The 19,622-nt window shown below is 34.5% G+C and overlaps 1 protein-coding gene and 1 non-coding gene across 14 annotated transcripts in view; one reads left to right on the plus strand and one right to left on the minus strand.

Annotated features, from left to right (window-relative positions):
• The window catches only part of PICALM (phosphatidylinositol binding clathrin assembly protein), a 110,963-nt gene that overhangs the window by 46,612 nt on the left and 44,729 nt on the right, over positions 1 to 19,622 (plus strand). For all 13 annotated transcript variants that reach the window (XM_059708211.1, XM_059708213.1, XM_059708214.1 and 10 more), the window contains 5 exons: positions 6,263 to 6,356; positions 9,685 to 9,796; positions 11,011 to 11,117; positions 13,010 to 13,051; positions 18,115 to 18,200. In XM_059708211.1, coding sequence (XP_059564194.1) covers positions 6,263 to 6,356; positions 9,685 to 9,796; positions 11,011 to 11,117; positions 13,010 to 13,051; positions 18,115 to 18,200 — 441 coding nt within the window. The remainder of the gene's footprint in view (positions 1 to 6,262; positions 6,357 to 9,684; positions 9,797 to 11,010; positions 11,118 to 13,009; positions 13,052 to 18,114; positions 18,201 to 19,622) is intronic.
• LOC132242442 (small nucleolar RNA SNORA27) lies at positions 13,343 to 13,454 on the minus strand. Its single transcript, XR_009454633.1, has one exon. It is a non-coding gene; the product is annotated as a small nucleolar RNA SNORA27 (small nucleolar RNA).

Consider the following 19,622-nt stretch of genomic DNA (forward strand, 5'->3'; position numbering starts at 1 on the left):
TTCACATATAAGTGAAATTATCTGGCATTTGTCTTTCTCTAATTTATTTCACTAAGCACAATACCCTCAAGGTACATCCATGTTTCAGATGGCAAGAGTTCATTCCTTTTTTTTTTTTTTTTTTGGCTGAATCATATTTCATTGTATATATGCACCACTACTTTATCCATACATATATTTGTTGATGGACTCTTAAGTTGCTTCCATATTTTGGGTATAGTAAGTAATGTTGTAATGAACAAACTGGATGCATATGTCTTTTTGATTTAGTGTTTTGGATTTCTTCAGAAAAATACCCAGAAGTGGAATTCCTGAGCCCTTCTTTGTCTCTTGTAGCCTTTGTTTTAAAGTCTTATTTTGTCTGATACAAGTATTACTATCTCAGCTCTTTTTATTCCATTTTTATGAAATATCTTTTTCCATCCCTTTACTTTCAGTCTGTATACCTTTCTATCTGAAGTGAGTCTCTTGTACACAGTATGTGTAAGGGTCTTGTTTTCTTACTTCTTCAGCCACTGTATGTCTTTTGATTGGAGCATTTAATCCATTGCATTTAAAGTAATTGTTGATAGATATGTAGTTATTGCCATTTTATTATTCATATTTTTTATCTTTTTCTTTAAAGAAGTCCCTTTAACAAATCTTGTATTGCTTGTTTGATGGCGATGAACTCCGTTAGCTCTTTCTTGTCAGGGAAGCTCTTTTATCTGACCTTCAATTCTAAATGATAGCCATGCTGGATAGAGTAATCTTGGTTGTGGGTCCTTGGTTTTCATCATTGAATATTTTTTGCCTGCAAAGTTTCTGTTGCAAAATCAGCTGGCAATCTGATTAGCACTTCCTTTCAGGTAACTAGCTGCTTTTCTCTTGTTGCTTTTAAGATTCTATCCTTGTCTTTAACATTTTGCATTTTAAGTATGATGTGTCTTGGTGTGGGCCTCTTTGGGTTCCATCTTGTGGGGTACTCTTATCAGCTTCTTGAACTTGTATTGAGCTTCCTTGGACTTGTGTGTCTTTTTCCTTTACTAGGTTAGGAAAGTTTTCAGTCATTATTTCTTCAAATAGATTCTTAATCCCTTGCTCTTTCTCTTCTCGTCCTGGTACATCTATGATGCAACTGTTACACTTGATTATTGTCCCATAGGTTCATTAAAAATCCTCATTTTAGAAAAATTCTTTTTTGTTTTTGCTGCTCTGATTGGGTGGTTTTTCTACCTTGACTTCCAAATTACTGATTTGATTCTGTGCTTCATCTAATCTGGTGTTGATTCCTTCTAGTGTATTTTTCATTTCAGTTATTGTATTTTCATTTCTGACTGGTTCTTTTTTATGGTTCCTATGTCTTTTTTTTTTTTTTTTTCTTCCCTGCTGGAATCATGTAATATGTGGCTTTTTGTGTCAGGCTTCTTTGACTTAGCCTAATGTATTAAGTTTTAGCATCCTTGTTTTAGGATGGATCAGTACTTATGGCTCAATCATATTCAGTTGTATGGATTATACTGCATTTTGTTTTCATTAGCTGATGGACCTTTGAATGGTCTCTACTTTTTGGCTATTAGGATTAGTGCTGCTATGAGCATTGGTGAAAAAGTTTTTCTGTGGAATCTTTTCAGTTCTCTTGGGTATGTATCTAGGAGTGGAATTGCTGGGTTATATGGTAACTCTTACGTTTAGCTTCTTGAGGAACTGCCAAACTGTTTCATTTTGTTTTTAAAGCAATTGATCTGTTTTATGTTCCTACCAGCAATATATGTGGATTCAATTTCCACACATTCTTGTCAATACTTGTTATTTTTTTATTATTATTATAGTCATCCTAGTGGGTATAAAGTAGTATATCATTATGATTTTTTTGGTTCGCATTTCCCTGATGGGTAATAATGTTAAATGTCTTTTTATGTCCTTATTGGCCATTTGTATATCTTTGGAAAAATGTCTGTTCAAGTCCTTTGCTTGTATTTTAATTAGGTTTTATATAAGGGAGTTTAGCGTCTGTGGATTTTGGTATTCATGGCGGGGATGTGTGTCCTAGAGCCAGTCCCCACTAGTACTGAAGTACAAGTTATGTTCCCTAACTCCCCTGCATTGTTCAAGGCAAACTATACTCCTTTTATAAAGCCCTTTTTTGTTATTCTGACAAATTCTTAGTTATTTTTCAAGAATTCACTCTGACATTTCTTTGAGGAAGCCTTATTTCTGTTGTTAAATTTTATATGACATGCTCACACCCATGAGAGTATAGTCGTGCCATATTCATATATTTAGGACTTTCCAGAGTGCCGAAACATAGTGCAGCGGTTCTCAACCTGTGGGTCGCGACCCCTTTGGGGGTCGAACGACCCTTTCACAGCAGTCGCCTAAGACCATCGGAAAACACATATATAATTACATATTGTTTTTGTGATTGATCACTATGCTTTAATTATGTTCAGTTTGTAACAATGAAGTTGGGGGTCGCCACAACATGAGGAACTGTATTAAAGGGTCGCGGCATTAGGAAGGTTGAGAACCACTGACATAGTGGCTGTTTAATAGTTTTCGAAAAGATGACTAGATGAGTTTGTAAACAGTACATTAAATGGTTCAATGAAAAATAGACCCAAAAAAGAAAAATAGATCCAGTAAATTGCCCATAGATTTGTCTTTTTAGTTGGTTAAACATTGGACTCTTCATTTTGATTTGTTTGTTTAACATTCTATTTGGTAGTATTATGTTGAATTATCTTGAATTCTAAATTAGTACAGTTCAAAGTAACAAGACATTGTGTAAATTAATCAAGATATTGTATGTGAATAAGGACATGGATAATTAGCCTTTAACCCATTGCTGTTATATTTGGGAAACAAGTATCTGAATTTAATTGTAATCTATTTAAAAAGTCATAAGAACCTGTGCTCTGCATGGAGTATGAATTGTCATACATTTGATTTAAATCATGTTCAAGCATGTGGGATTGTGAATTATTTGTGGTTTTTGAAGTCTGATATAATCATGTAATAATTGTTAAGATTCTTCTTAATTAAAAAATTTAAAGTTCTCTGGGAAGAAATGATGTGGAAGCTAGTGAGAGAGGGAGGAATCAGAAATATCCCCACAGTTTCTGGCATAAGTCACAGGGTACATGGCACTATTTACAGGGAAGATTTTGGGGAGTGGTATAAGGTAGGGTGTAGTGCTAAAAAGTAAGGATTTAGTTTTAGAAATACTAGTTTTGAGTCATTTGTACAAGTTGAGATATCAAGTAGGCAGTTAATATACTAACTTGGAACTTGAGAGTTCTAGTCTGGGAATATAAATATGTCAATGGCATTTTGCTAATTTCTGTCTTGGGAAGGACAGCTTACCTGGGGCATAAATTCAGAATGAGAGAAGAGGGTCCAGAAAACCTTGAGATATACAACTGTTTTAGAGGATGGATAAAAGATGAGGAGCCAGCAAAAGAGATTGGAAAGTGATCCTGAGGTAGGAAGAAAACAAAGAGGGAATTATATAAGAGATGCTGAGAGAGTAGAATATTACAAGAATGAAGAAAACTTGAATGATGCTGAGAAGTCTAGTCAGATAATATTAGGTAAGTACCCATTGGAGAAGCAACATGGAATACCTAGATAACCTAAACTAGAGAAATTGAACTGGATGGTAGGAGTGGGGCTCATAATGCAATGAATTGAATAATGAACAAAATGTGATGAAGTGGCCACTCTTTTGAGAAGTATGCTTGACTCCGCAAGGGAATAATACGGGATTAGTGGTGGTGGTGGTGTGTGTGTGTCTGTTTAAAGAATGGTGATTCTAGAAACTTTGCTTGCATGTTCGTGGGAATGATCTAGTATAAAAGAAAAGATTAATAAGCTGCATTGTCCAGTATGCTAGCTACTTGCCACATGTGGCTATTTAAATTTAAACTGATTAAAATAAAATCAAATTTAAAAAATCATTTCCCTTGTTGCATCAGCTACATTACAGATGCTAAGTAGCCACTTATGGCTAGTGGCTACCATATTGAATGGTGCAGAACATTTCCATCACTGCAGATAGTTCTGTTGGACAGTCAGTGCTGTGTTAGAGAAGAAGAGAACTAAAGGATGTGACAGAGTGGGATCCAGAGGACCTGTGTGAATGGTGTTTACATTTACTAGAAAGAAATACTTTTGCTACTATAATAGGAATAGACCAGATAGATGTAGTTTTGGTGGCAAGATGACCAGCCAATCTCTCTTTATCATTTTCTATTTCTGAATGATATATTTTGAGAGTTAAAGGCTGAGAGTTTGTGTGTTGGGTGTGGGATACAAGGAAGGGAGTGGTGGGAGAAGGAAGTTTGAAGTATAAGTACTGAGGAGAGGAATTTAAGAGAAGGCTAAGAGGATTACTGGCAATGCGGAGTCCTCATTTGAAGTTGATTATGAATTTGTTATAGTTTTATCAGTTGCTCAGTTTTGTGGTTTTCTTTACCAGGACTCAGCTGCATCTTACTGTCATGGATGAGGTAAATGTTGGCTCACCCAGGATTGTGAATTTGTCAGGTGACTGCAAAGGAAGAAGAGAGTACAGAGGAATTTAATAGTAATCTTTGGAATTCTAAACTAGATGAAGGAAGTAAAAATATGGGAACAATATTATGATGAAGTCAAATAGCTTTTGTCATGGGGGATAATTGACCAAGGTTGCTAGAAGGTTCAAAGGTTATTGTTATAGGATATGGTATCTGAATTTTGTTTTTGTTTTTTTCATTTGGTGGTGGTGGGGGGGGGGGGGATGGTTGATGTAGCTTTTGGGACAGTAAACTCAGGATCTGACCATGGGAATAAGAACTGCTATTAAGGCACTTTGAGATAAGGATGTTGGATTTGTTATTCATGTAGATGTTGAAGTTAAGAAAAACTGAGGCAGAGTTTAAGTCTCTTGTGATGGAGGGGAAGTGACCAGAAGTAAAAAGTGACCTCAGCAAGGAGAGAGAGGGAGAACGAAAAGGGGACCAAGTAATGACTTACAAAATGAGTGTATGATGACAATAAAAAAAGGGTTACAATGAGGGAATGGTGTCCTATTCCAAACTCCAGCAGTTAGTACCAATCCATGTAGTTTAGTATTTGAGAGGTTACCTAGCCTTATTGGGGAGAGTTGTTGGGCTAAAGCTAGTCAGTAGCTGCCTACCCAAGGCAGTCCAGTGTTGTGTAGCACAAAGCTCTATTGTTGCTTTTCTGGCTTCTGGGGTTGTGATTGAAGAGAGTAACTCAGGGTTGGAGCAGCTGGTTATAGTATGGTTTATTTATAAATTAGAGAAAGCTTGCACACTTTTTGAAAGTGCCTTGTTACTCTGCCAAAAGGTTACAAAAAGCACTGTTTTGAAGTCTAATATAGCGGGGTTTATATAATGACCCTACCACTGTTTAGTTCTCTGACCGTAGACTGTCATATAACCCCACAACCTAAAATTTCACCACCTATAAAATGGGGCAGGCCATCTACAGGATTTTTGTGAGGATTTGGAAAACATAGCAAGTTCTTAATGTGGAGCCTGATACATAATAAGCACTTAGTATTAGTGATATATCTTAGCCTCAGTACTTTTTATCTAGTGTTTTTGGTACTAGTTTTGTAAAATTCTAGTTTATTTGGTACTGCTAATATTTCTCTTATGTTTAGAAATATCTAAAATATTCAAAGGAATATTTTTGGAATTACTTAAAAAATATTTTATTAAAAACATTCCTCTTAATATTCACTTATTTAATGATCAGATTAGAATGACTTGGTAAAATTGTCTTATTTTATAATAAAATGATTTTAGTTATAATTTTCTGTATAACAAGCATTGGTATTTGAGTAATGAATAAAATAGACTTGAGTTTAAGTGCTAGCTCCATTAAATCCTGACTATTAAGTGATTTGAGGTAATTATTTTATTCGTAATTTTAAAAAAATAGTAAAATTGCTATTTACTGGTATACACATGTGTGATGTGAGGATCAGATGATTTCCTCATGTAAAAAGTAAATTATATAAACTTGATGGTATGATGTAAACTTTGATTTTTATTCTCTTATTTTACTTTTCTTTTTTTTTAGTTTTAAATGAGCATTTTGATAGACATATTTTCTGTTTTTGTTTTTTCTCTATGATTTATGCTTGAGATTTCAGGCTCAGTAATGACTTTAAAAATATGTGATGTTTTATAGCAACTTGTTCTCTGTTTAGAGAACCATATGGGAGTTTGAAATGTAGGTTTAATAACAAACTCAGTTGTTTCTTTTTTAGGGCTGATGGAGTTATGAGGACAATGAACACAGAAAAACTCCTAAAAACTGTACCTATTATTCAAAATCAAATGGATGCCCTTCTCGATTTTAATGTAAGTTGATTGCACAAATCTTTTGTAACTTAAGATTTTTAAAATGTTATAATTGGTTGAGGTTTTTATTTTCACAGACTCTGATTTTTCATACTAATATCCTATTTGGCTAAGTGTTTTCTATAAATGTGGGCTCAAATCAGATTACTTTCCACTTTTAAAAAAAATATGTATTTTATTGATTTTACAGAGAGGAAGGGAGAGGGATAGAGAGTTAGAAACATCAATGAGAGAGATACATCGATCAGCTGCCTCCTGCACACCCCCTACTGGGGATGTGCTTACAACCAAGGTACATGCCCTTGACCGGAATCAAACCTGGGACCCGTCAGTCCGTAGGCTGACGCTCTATCCACTGAGCCAAACTGGTTAGGGCTTACTTTCCATTTTATAATTGTTTTAGATTTACCCTGATTTCATGGGTAGTGCTTCTCTAGCTCTAGAATTAGAGGTATACAGTCATTCTTCTGTATCCATTCAAGGACCACCTGTGGATACAAAATTCACAGATGCTCAAGTCCCTTATATAAAACTAGAGGCCTAGTACACAAATTCATGCACGGGTGGGGTCTCTTGGCCTGGTTGGTGATCGGGGCTGATCGGAGCTGATCGGAGCTGTCTTGCCCATTCCCATTTGGGGCCGATGGGGGCCGGCCAGCCGGGGAGGGACTGTGGGAGGGCTCCAGGGCGTGTCCAGCCCTCCCAGTCCTGATCTGCCAGACCCCAGCAGCAAGCTAACCTACCTGTCAGTGCGTCTGCCCCCTGGTGGTCAGTGCACATCATAGCGACTGGTCAAGCGGTCAACTGAATGGTCGACTGATCAGTCAGACACTTAGCATATTATGCTTTTATTATATAGGATAGCTTAGAATTTGCATATAATCTATGCACATCCTCCCATAAACGTTAAATAATCTCTAGATTACTTATAATGCTGCGTAAATAGTTGTTATACTCTATTGTTTAGGAAATGACAAGAAAATAAGTCTACATGTTTAGTAGAGATGCAACCGTTGTAGGTCTTAACTAGTACATGTAGTTTTTCCCCCTAAATGTTTTCTATACATGGGTTCTTGTATATGAAGCACATACTGTACAAGCTAAAGAAAGTGATGGAGAGGTTAAGGGGTTGATCTGAAAATCTGCTCTCTTTTGATAATGGTTTTTAGATATTTTTAAAAAATATATGACAATTTTCTTTAGGAATAGCCAACTTAGTATTTCACTTTTGTAGGACTCAAAGCATTCAATTATTAAGGAATAAAAGGAAGTTCAAATAGACTGGTAACAGCCTGTTTTGTAGAGATTGCCCAAGGATATTGTGTTCTCTGGAATTTTTGTTTTAACTACCATCACTTGAACCAAGTTTCCAACTTTGTCTTTGTGTGTAATATGTTAAATATTAATATTTTCAAGTCTTTTCTTTGAGGGGGAGGCATCTATTTTAAGACATTTTATTTTAGAGCTTGTAAGTGCAAGTTAGTGAATGGAACCGTAGCAATTTCATGCTGAAATTGGTTTTTTCCTTTAATTCTTGCTGTTTATAGTCTTTAAGTTGCTTGAGGGCAGGCACCAAGTCTTTTTTTTCTCTACTGTGTCCCCATTATCAGAGGTGTGTGACACATAGATACTGTTCAATAAATATTCAGTAAATGAATCCTGTAAGTGCTTCATAGTCTAGAATGGGTTATCAGACTATGACCTGCTGCCTGTTTTTGTACAGCTTGTGAGCTAAGAATGATTTTTACATGTTTAATAAGTGGTTGAAAATAATATTTAAAAAATAGTATTTTGACAGATGAAAATTATGAAATTTAATATTGTTTACAATAATAATATTATTAGAACACAGCCAGGCTCACTGGTTACATAGTGTATGTGGCTGTTATCACGATGTAATAACAGAGTTGAATAGCTGTAATAGTGACTATATAGCCTTCAGAGTCTAAAATACAAACAGGCCCTTACAAAAAAAGTTTTCTAACCCCTAGACTAGAAAGACACAAGAGAGTGATGTAACTACTGAATGATATTTTGGTTTTGATAGTGAAGAGGGTCCAACCGTGTAATTTGTTTTCACTTTATAAAATTACTCTCTTCAGTGTTTGTATTGTACTTCATTGTATGTAACAATTTACCTGTTACGCCTATTGGGAGTGGGGGGCGGGGGGGATACAGAGAAGAGAGGAGACACTAATTTTGTGTGTGTGTTAGATAATGTGTGTATCTACACATTTTTAAACCTATTTTGTAGGGTTAATGCCTAAAAAAAAAATTTGGTTCAAAGGACATAAACGTTTATACTTTTGAACTATTGCCAATTTACACTCTGAAAGGGTTGAGCCATTCACATGTCAACAGGTGCCTGTTTTTCTTAATTTTTATCCAATAATACCTTGGTCTTGATTATTTTGATACCTGCTGGTCTGGTGCTCCAAAAAAGGATAGTTTTTTTTTATTTTATTATATCTTATTATTTTTATTATTATATCTTAATTTTATTATTATATCTTAATTTATCTGGTAAGCAAAGGTGAGCTTCTTTTCACATATTACTGGTCATATGAATTATCTGTTACTTGCTTTATTATTAGGATTCTCTCTCCATAATAGAAATCAGCCTTGTTAGATATTCTGCACATATTTACCAATTGGTTGCTTACTATTTAACTTTGTGCTTATGCTTTTATATACCTACCTAACAAATTAATTTTCATGTACTACATATCCTTGTTATCTAAAAAAGAGGTTAAAAGTTATTTTGGCTTATCCTTTTGATTCATTCCTTGAGATAGAAATAAAATTATTTTTTGTATTCTTGATAGATAAATAAGTGATTTTTTTGTTGTTACAGCATAATTCAATAATAATAAATATTGGTTATTCATGTGTAAGGTACTGCACTAGGCTCTTGATACTCAGCATATCATATAATTCTCCCAGTAACCAAATTCTCCCAGTAACCAGATGAGATAAATTTAATATTATCATAACTATTTTGAAGATCAGTTCGTCTGTAATATTAAGAAAAGGTATATCTATATATATAAAACCCTAAGTGACCGACCATTCGACCAGTTGCTATGACATGCACTAACCCATTCATTTAATGTTGTAGGATGTTTGTTTGCTTGTTGCTTTTACAAACATCTAAACTCTTTGATTAAGATTTTTGCGCTCTTTGGCTGTAACTCTAATTGCAAGAAATAAATGTCTTTTTCTTTAATACATCTAAATATATGAATTCACTGTATTTTAATTTGAAGGAAGTCATTGTTATTTAAAACATAAGATTAGCTAATTTTTTTTTTTCTAATTTTCCCCCCAGGTTAATAGTAATGAACTTACAAATGGAGTAATAAATGCTGCCTTCATGCTCTTGTTCAAAGATGCCATTAGACTGTTTGCAGCATACAATGAAGGAATTATTAACCTATTGGGTAAATATTGCTGTAGCTTAATGACATTTTATTTCTTATCTTGTGCCATATGGGTAACTAATATTGTCTGAGTTGTTACTTAAGGTTGAATAAATATTTATTGAGATATATTCATTTGTTGTAACAATTTATTTGGGCAGAAATTTTATACCTGTTACATATGCTAAGTTATTAAATATACTTTTACAACTAGAATGTTTAGCTAAATGAACTTTATATTTTTTAGATATATCTGTGTTTTCTTCTATCAGTTTTATAATTTGTAGAAATATAAAAATTCCTTTAAAATTAACTTGGAATTTTCTGTCCAGGAAAAATCTTATTTCTTCTTAATTTACTCCATAATGAACTTTAACTATAAAATTGATATTTTTTCTAAACTTAATTTAAAAATGGATAATTATTTTAAATGCATTAAACATTTTTTTTTTTTAAGGATGAGGTGTTTTGAGGCATTTTAGGACTATATGGTGCTTTATTGTGTATTTGGTATATGGTTGATCCTTGAACAGCACAGATATTTTTTTCAACAAATATAGAAAATATATTTTTCTTATTATTTTCTCTCTTTTTTTTGTTCTTTTGTTTTGTTAATCCTTACATGAGGATAGTTTTTTCCATTGAGAGAGTCGAAGTTGGGGGGCGGGGCGAGAGGAGGAGAGAGAGAGAAACATCCATGTGAAGCTGGTTGCCTCCTACATGTGCCCTGACTCAGGGCTGGGAGCGAACCTGCAACCCAGGTATGTGCCTTTGACTGGAAATAGAACCTGAGACCGACCTTTCAGTGCTCAGGACGATGCTGTTACCACTGAGCAACATCGTTTAGGGCTCTTACGATTTTCTTTTCTCTAGCTTACTTTATTATAACACTATAGTATATAACATATGTAACATACAAAATATATGTTAATTGACTGTTATTCTTAAGGCTTCCCAGTCTATTAGTAGGTAAAATTTTGGGAAGTCAAAATTTATATGCAGATTTTCAATTGCATGGGAATTGGTGCTCCTAACCCCCCTGCATTGTTCAGGAGTTAACTGTATATGGAATGCAGTTATTTTGCCTAGAAACGCTCTGTTTTTCCCTGTGGGATTTGGATTTGGTTTTCAAAGAGTGCTATCGTACAAATATCATATATCAAATGTGTCCACATTTCTTTTTGAGTGTTATAATTTTCTGTGAGTAAAAGTATTTTTATATCTTCTTTTGACAGAAAAATATTTTGATATGAAAAAGAACCAGTGCAAAGAAGGTCTTGACATCTATAAGAAGTTCCTGACCAGGATGACAAGAATCTCAGAGTTTCTCAAAGTTGCAGAGGTAAACTGTCTTTAAGTGACTATATTTCTTAACCTGCTTTTTTGTCTATAAGTGTATATTTAATTCAATACTGAACATTGACAGGTAATTTAAAATTTATTTAAAATTAGGTAGGTGGCACACAGTAGTGTCAGCGATTTTTATAGTTGGAATTAGTCATGTATTTTAGAAGATTTATTGTTTTAAATATGGTAAAGACTATTCAATGATAGTGCTAAAGTCTCTTCAGTGAGACTTGTAACTGGAGCCACATTGTTCAAAATGTTTTGTTCCCCTGCAGAAGTGAATTTAGTGTATTTATTGTTTTTCAGTTATTATGAAAACCATGAGTATGGGTAGTAGAATAATCTAATTTTGCAAATCTAGTTAAGAAATAATTGTGTGAAATTGTCACAAAAAAGTTGTGGTAATGCTTACAGGCATTATCTTGCTTGTACAGAGTCAGGTCTTAAAGTGCTTTTGTTGTTTTTCTTTACCCTCTCTCTACCTGTCACCACCAGAGATGTCTTACTAGGATAATTCTGGAAGATGGCTAGGCTATAGTTATATCAAAGTAGTTAAATTGGAACTAGCAAGTTGGTGATTTTAGCTCTATTTACCATAGTGATTTTATTCTGTAGCAGATGAATACAACAGGATGGTGAGACCTTTGAAAAAAAATGTGCTTTGTGGTGTTAATCAGCTATTTTATAAAGTCTACTGCAGTTTATTTTGAATTTAAAGTATCTTTCAGAGAAATTAATGTTTTTTCCCCCCATTTTTGTAGGGCCAGTCACATTAAAAGCAGAAGATAAAAGTTTGTGCTATGATTCCAGTAAATTTTTTAAATACATTTTAATTTGTTAACTTTCCCTTTTGGCCTGTTATATCCTTTGTATTTGATAGTTATAATTATTGACTTAAGTTTTAAGTCCTTGTTTACCTCCAGATCTGCTGGTCTTACTTTGAGATGGAATAGACCATCTGTTCCATATTATCTGAGAAATAAGAAAATTCTCCTGCCCTAAAATACTTTTTCATGATGCTGTCTTTGGGATTGTAATTTCATTATGAGATCTTAGTTCTTGGAGTAAAAAGGCACAAGCAACATTTTTAAATGTGTTTGAAAGGGACATATGTATTAGTTATTGATTAGCTATTAAAATCTCAGTTTGAATTATTTTGTCAACTTCTACTGATGTCATTCTGGGGCTGGCCCTTGAGAAGACAGAATGATTAGAAAATGAAACATAAACCCAGGGAGGGAAAGAGTTTTTTAATTTGGGTACTAGAATAATAAATAGGAATCGTTTTTATCTTCTTTTGCTGGAAATTGTCTAGTGCTTGAACATCATGAAAGCCTGTTTGGGATTGCTTTGTGAAAATAATTATATCCTGGTTAGATACCAGTTTGCATTTGTATAAAACTGGCCTACTTGAGTGAACATAGGTTTTACAAAATTGTTCTCTATGGTGATTGCCTGTGAAAGCATATTTTACTGAGGAAGACAAAGTTATTGTCATCAGGTTTGTTTTTTTTAACTCTTTTCATGCCGCAGGAAACTTGTTTGTAGTCAGCCTTCATTCTTGCCATGAGTTTTTATCATATAGCATCATGAAGTGATGGATTTTTCAGATTATGACAAGGTACAGGTGCTTAGAAGATACGGAGATGATAATTTAATAGTCTTACTGAATTTCCAAAAACTCTGGTTTTCCTCCTGTTACAACTTTAGAGCCATCAAATCACATCTAAGTCCCTGGAAATACTGAATGATATATTTGGAGATTAAATATTTTTCTGAAGTCTATCTAAAATAGTGTTCACAGAACTAGTCATTTCCTAGTTGTTATTTATATAACATCTTTGTTATAATTTTGTCTATTACATACAATGTTGCTTCTTCTTACAGCAAGTTGGAATTGACAGAGGTGATATACCAGACCTTTCACAGGTAAGTATATTTTTATATCAATTCACTGTCTGCTATGTATTGTTAGGTAGGTGTGAAAGGCACCAAGTGAATAATATTCAGCTCATGCTAACAAGGAAATCAGTGTGATTTTTCTTGACAGATTTTAATATTTTAATGTATTGATGATAATTGTTCTAGCCACTGCTATATCATTCTTTTAGTTTATTCTTTTTAATCTCTTTCCTGTCATTATCAAAAGGAAGAATTGAACTTAGAGAATGGTATTTTTAAAACAAAATGTGCACTATTGATAGAGAATTTTTCCCCCCAGTTTGTTTCCTCTGATAGGATATAAGACAAACACCCAGTTTGTTTGTTTTCAAAGGATATTTCCTTTGCCCCACTTGAAGATAGATAATTATTTTATACAGGATTTATGTTTCCTGTTTTAAACCTTCTGCTTTGGCTATTTGACTCAGGTAGGAGTATTAAATAGAGATAAACCTCAAAACATGATTTGGAAGAAGAGAGCAGGCTTTGATAATCTGTTTGAGTCCCGGCTGTGCCACTAGCTTGCCTGTGATTTGGGGAAGTTACTCTCTTTGCTTCAGTTTCATCATCTCTAAAATGGAGATATTGTAATACCCACTTCATAAGGTAGTTGGGGTGATTAAATGAGTTAATACCTAAACACAGCTTTAAGCACTCATTGTTAGCTATTACATTGATTTTATTATCACAAAAAAAATATTTTAGGGCCTGGCCAGTGTGGTTCAGTGGTTGAGCATTGACCTATGAACCAGGAGGTAACCAGGATGTTTAATTCCTGGTCAGGGCATATGCCCAGGGTTCAAGCTCGATCCCCAGTAGAGGTAGTGTGCAGGAGGCAGCTGATCCATGATTCTCTCTCATCATTGATGTTTCTCTCTCTCCCTCACCATTCCTCCCTCTGAAATCAATAAATATATATTTTTTTAATTATAGGAAAGAAACTTTAAACCTGCTTTGATCTTTTTTCTGACTTTTACTGTTTTTGTTTGTTTGTTTTTACTGAATATTAGGAATGAAAGTAGCTGGCATAAACTATCCTTGTAACATTTGTATCACCTCTCTCCTTAAGAGACTCTTTTACCTCATTTTAAATTGCTCTGGGACATCTTTTAAATAAAGGTCTTTTTGTATTTCTCTGTACCGAACTTGTTCTGTTTCATCCCTTTGATTTCCAGGCCAAGAGTACATAATAGATCTAGTTATGGGTTATATGTAAATAAAACACTCTGCATTTGAGATAAATTGACATTATTCCTAAGATGTGAGAAAAATCATTGCTAGGACAATCTATATCTACCTATCTATCTATATATATAAAAGGCTAATATGCTAAGTGTCCTTCCACCCATCCGACTGGTCACTATGCTGTGCACTGATCACCAGAGGGCAGACACTCAATGCAGGAGCTGCTGTGACGCACACTGGCCATTTACAGAGAAATGGCAGTGCGGACCTGGCGCCGACAAAGCAACACTCAGCTTCCCCCAAGTGGGACACAGGCCCCGCCACCACCCTGAGCAACACCCCACAAAATCGCAGCTGACGCTACCGAGACCCCATGGCCAGCCCAGAAATGGTGGCTGTGGATGCTGGGTAATGACGTAATGTAGCAACACCCGGCTTCCTCTCCCTAGCAACTAGCCTCCTTGCAGTTTCTTCAGCTCAGGAATATGACTTGTTTTACAGCCAGGTGGAAACATTTCACACTAACCAAATGTCTGTGAAGCTTTTTCCCGTGCTTCATCTCAGTTGATCCTCACAGAAGTCCTGGAGTTGGTAGATAGACTCAATGGAATCCCATTTTTCTTTCATTATCTGTAAAATGGAGATTTAGAAAGCTTAGAAACTTAACCCTACTGAAAAAAAGTAAGAAATGGTGGACCTTGAAAATGACTTCAGGTTTTCTCACTGCGCAGAATATAGTCAAACACTGCTGCAGTTAAATACTTGACCTTTTGTTCTCCCTGTGTGATCTACAATAATAATGTGCTTCGGTTGATATTTACTGCTGTCTTGCTGATAATTACCTGAAAGAGAAGTTGGGGTGCTTCACTGGGCTGGAAAAAGTTTAGCTACATCAGAAAGCAGGTCTAATTATGCAAGTTTATTCTAGATATATAAAAGTCTAAGTTGACTTCCTCATTCACGGTACATATAAAGCTCTCGCTGGCACCAATTGCATGCGTGTGTTTCCATCTGTCATTGTCGATCGTGAATTTGGTTGACACTTCTATTATAGAGAAAGGGCGAATAGTAATATTAAAATATTTCTTCTAATTAATTTCCTTTCAATGTGCACGAATTTGTGCACCGGGCCACTAGTATGTATATAAACTGATTTGGCAGTTTCAGATTCCCTGTTACGCCATTTGTCAAGTCACTTTCACCTATCTTTTGTTATAAAAATATAAGATCCAGGCCAGACTGTCATATTTCCGTACTTTATCCATGGCATTGAAATTGGGTAGGATTCACCAGCTTCCTGACCCTCCTTCCCTCCCTCTTAATTGATGATCTCTGAATGATTCAGAAATTTTTGAAAAGTGAACTAAAACAAAGCTATTTGTACTTCAGGGAAGAAAATGGTGGTTATTATACACGGGAATGGAAATTTGAGATTACTTTAAAAAAATAGCAAGATGTATGTAGAAGGGATTTTGGAAATAGTTTGTTGTTATTTATCTTAACCTGGTAGTTTAATATTTGTAAGCCTCAGCTTAAACCTTTCAGAAAAATGTTAACTGTAGTTTAAATGACCACAATTTTAGTTTAGGATTCTGTAGCATAGTAATTGCTTTCTAGGCTTTCAGGTCAGACATGCTTTAGACCAGGGGTGGGCAAACTTTTTGAGTCAAGGGCCACAATGGGTTCTTAAACTGGACCGGAGGGCTGGAACAAAAGCATGGATGGAGTGTTTGTGTGAACTAATATAAATTCAAAGTAAACATCATTACATAAAAGGGTACGGTCTTTTTTTTCAGTAGTTTTATTCATTTCAAACGGGCCGAATCCGGCCCGCGGGCTGTAGTTTGCCCACGGCTGCTTTAGACTCTATGTTGGCTCCCACTATGTATTAAATATATGTTCTTTGGATAAGTAACTTAATTTTCACTATTCAGGTCCTTTGTTTGTAAAGGGTATACTAGTAGTGTCTTCCTCATAGCAGTGAGTTTATACAAAGTAGCTAGCACAGTGCCTGTTGTGTTATAGGATTTTTTAAAATTTTAACTACTGTCATCAACATTCTCATCATCTCTGATAATAACTCTTGGGATAGTGCTTTGCCTGCTGATTTTGCAAAGGTTTTGTTGGGGTGGGTGAGTTGCACATGTGTTCTCAATTCAACATAGATGTCAATGTTACAACACAATATTTTTGGTTTTAGTTGATTTTCTTCTGTATCTGCTTAGTGCTAAGGTCTTTATATGTATAGCAAATAAAGGCTGAAGGAAATTGTTCAAGTTATAATCGTTAGAGAAATTAGCTAGTTTTGCCTCTTACAGCTATTGTTAGATCCCTGTTATCCAGAAACTTTATCTCAGTATTTAAGGTAATTAAATGCCACCGATGCATTTGCTTCACTTAGTAATAGTTTTTTCTCAGATCATTGAAAAGTTGCCCTTTTGAAAGTGATTAACTCTTTATAGTAAGTTGAGATTTGCCATAGAGCCTGAGAGTTTAAAAGCCAGTTTTGTGTTTTTTTTTTTTTAAAAATTGAGGTAAATATCTATATCAGTGAGGTTTGATAACTATAAACATTTGATAAAAATAAATTCTATCACCTCAATTCTTGTGTGCCTTTCCAAATACTCTCTGCAAACCACTGTTTAGATTTCTAATAATGTAATTTTATCAGATCTTGAATTTAATATAAATGGAATCATGCAAGTATTTATTCCTGTGTCTGGCTTCTTTTGTTCATCATTGTGTTTTGAGATCTGTCCATGTCATTGAAAGTACCATTAAATTATTCTTTATTGCTGCATATTTACCACAATTTTGTTTATGCATTTTCCAAATGATGGACTTTTGGATTATTTACAGTTTTTTACTATTTATAAATAAAGTTACTTAAATCATTCTTGAACAAGTCTTTTCTTGAGGAGAAACACTTTTGTATCTATTTTGGGTGAATAATTAGGAATGGAATTGGGTAATTAAGGTGGATGTATATTTGACTTTATATAAAACATCCAGATCATTTTTCACGGTGGATATACTTCTACCAGCATTATATGGGAGATGCACCAATATTTGATATTGCTAGTCCATTTAAATTCAGGCATTCTAGTTGGTAAAAAGTTGTATTTCATTGTGATTTTAATTTTTATTTCTTTGATGTTAGTCTTCAGTTTCATTTATCAATAATTATTCAAAAATTAATCAGAAAGTACTTATTAAGTACCAAGAACATGCTCAACAGTATGTCTAGCTTTTAGGCGTATGGTTCTCTTTTAATAAGTTAAATATTTTAAAAATTTAAGGGTCCTCTTAAATGTTTACATAATCTTAGTTTTCATATTTTTTATTATGTTTTGAAATCCCTTTACTAGGGTTGTTAATTACTAGGTCATTCTTATCTATAATAATAAAAGTGTAATATGCTAATTAGACCGGATGTCCTTCCAGATGACTGGGTCTGCAAGGGAAGCCCGGGTCCCGGGTGCCAGAGGGAAGCCGGTGTCAGCAGCCGGGGGAAGGAAGGCCTACTCTTGTACAGTTTTTGTGCATCGGGCCTCTAGTCTATAATAATAAAAGCGTAATGTGCTAATTGGACCAGACAGCCGAACAACCGTCTGGACAACCTTCCCGACTGAAGCGGGGGATGCGAGGGCCAAGGCAAGCCGCTGCAGCTGTGAGAACCGAGCCCCTTGCATGAATTTTGTGCATCGGGCCTCTAGTATAACAATAATAATAGTGTCATTCTTAGGTAGCTAAAATTCCATTGTTAATTAGTTCATTATTTTTGTTTCCCTCCTATGTCAGATGATACTTGATTTATTTTGATCAATGGCCTGATCATCATGAAAGTCTTATTTCTATAATTTCAGGCCCCCAGTAGTCTTCTTGATGCTTTGGAACAACATTTAGCTTCCTTGGAAGGAAAGAAAATCAAAGATTCTACAGCTGCAAGCAGGTACATTATTCTTCAGAGGGCAAAGAGCAGGAGTGATGTTTCTGAGAGAGTTGATGAATCCAGCTCAAATTCTAAGTTATTTAATGTCCCTATATCTTGATTTAATAACTTATAAAATTGGTTTAACAGTTGTATCAGCCTCATAGAATTGCTGTGAAGGGTTAAAATGGGTTAATACATGTAAATTCTTAGAATAGTTCCTGATCTTCAATAAACGTTAGCATCTGTTAAGGTGATGACAGTGACTACTTGGTGTAGAATTGTGTTCATAGTGTGAAGAGTTCTCTTAAAGATGATAACGCATTGATTTGTATGATGTTTTATAATTATAAATTGCCTTTTTTAAAACAAATTTGATTAAACCTCACAATAGCCCTGTGAACTATGCTAGTAGTAACTCTGGGCCTCAAACTTAGGATGTCTGACATCAGATTTTATCATCTTTCTCTAATGTCAGTTCACAGGGTTAATTATTGACATACTATATTTTAATCAGTCTGTTAGGCTGATTTCCAAGACAAAGACCAATTAACTTAGGAAATTGAAAGTAACACAGACCATCTTACATCAGTCTTGTAACATGATTTCTGTGTTGGGTAATGATTGAAGTAATGTTCATGTATTCTTACAAAGATTTCTTTTTAACAATACGAAAAAATTTTGTATGAAATTCAATGAGAACCTTCTTTTTAGGTTTTTTTTTTATTGTTTCAGAATTTGGTGTTTTTAGCAACAAAATTTAAGTAATTTGTAAGGAAAATATTGTTACTGAATTTTAATAGTTTTTAATTCTAAATATGCTCTCTGAATTTTCTAGTAGGCTTTTAGACGTATAAGCCCAAATTATAAGGCCCAGAGATTTGAGAAAGTAATGAAAAATAAAGCCAAGGAGACTGTAAATTTGTTGGGTTTCTTGCCTTGTCTGGTGGCTTAGTTGGTTGGAGAGTACACCAAAAAAGATTGTCGGTTTGATCTCTGGTCAGGACATGTGTGAGAGGCAACCAATTGATGTTTCTCTCTTACATTGATGTTTCTCTCTCTCTAATAAAATCAATAAAAACATATCTTCAGGTGAGGATTAAAAAAATTTGTTGGGTTTCTTGCATTTCTGTGACAAGTATATTACTCGCTCCTTTATTAAATTAATTTTACATAAAATTTAAATATTTTTGCCACTTTTGTGCTTTAGAAATTAATGATGCTTGGTTTGGGATAGAATGAAAATGAATAAAGGTCATTAGAGAAGAGTAGTTCTTCAGGTTAGCATTCTTTGCCACATGGGTTTATTTTATCTAGAATAAACATTTGGGAATTTAATTTTGGGGTTTATGGTATTGGTAAGGTGTTGATATAAGGGAAAGGAAGCAGCTTACTGAGAATCTGCTAGTGAGAGATGATGCATTGTGCATGACTAATATGCTT

The sequence above is a fragment of the Myotis daubentonii genome, chromosome 9, assembly GCF_963259705.1.
Source record: "Myotis daubentonii chromosome 9, mMyoDau2.1, whole genome shotgun sequence".
NCBI lineage: Eukaryota > Metazoa > Chordata > Mammalia > Chiroptera > Vespertilionidae > Myotis > Myotis daubentonii.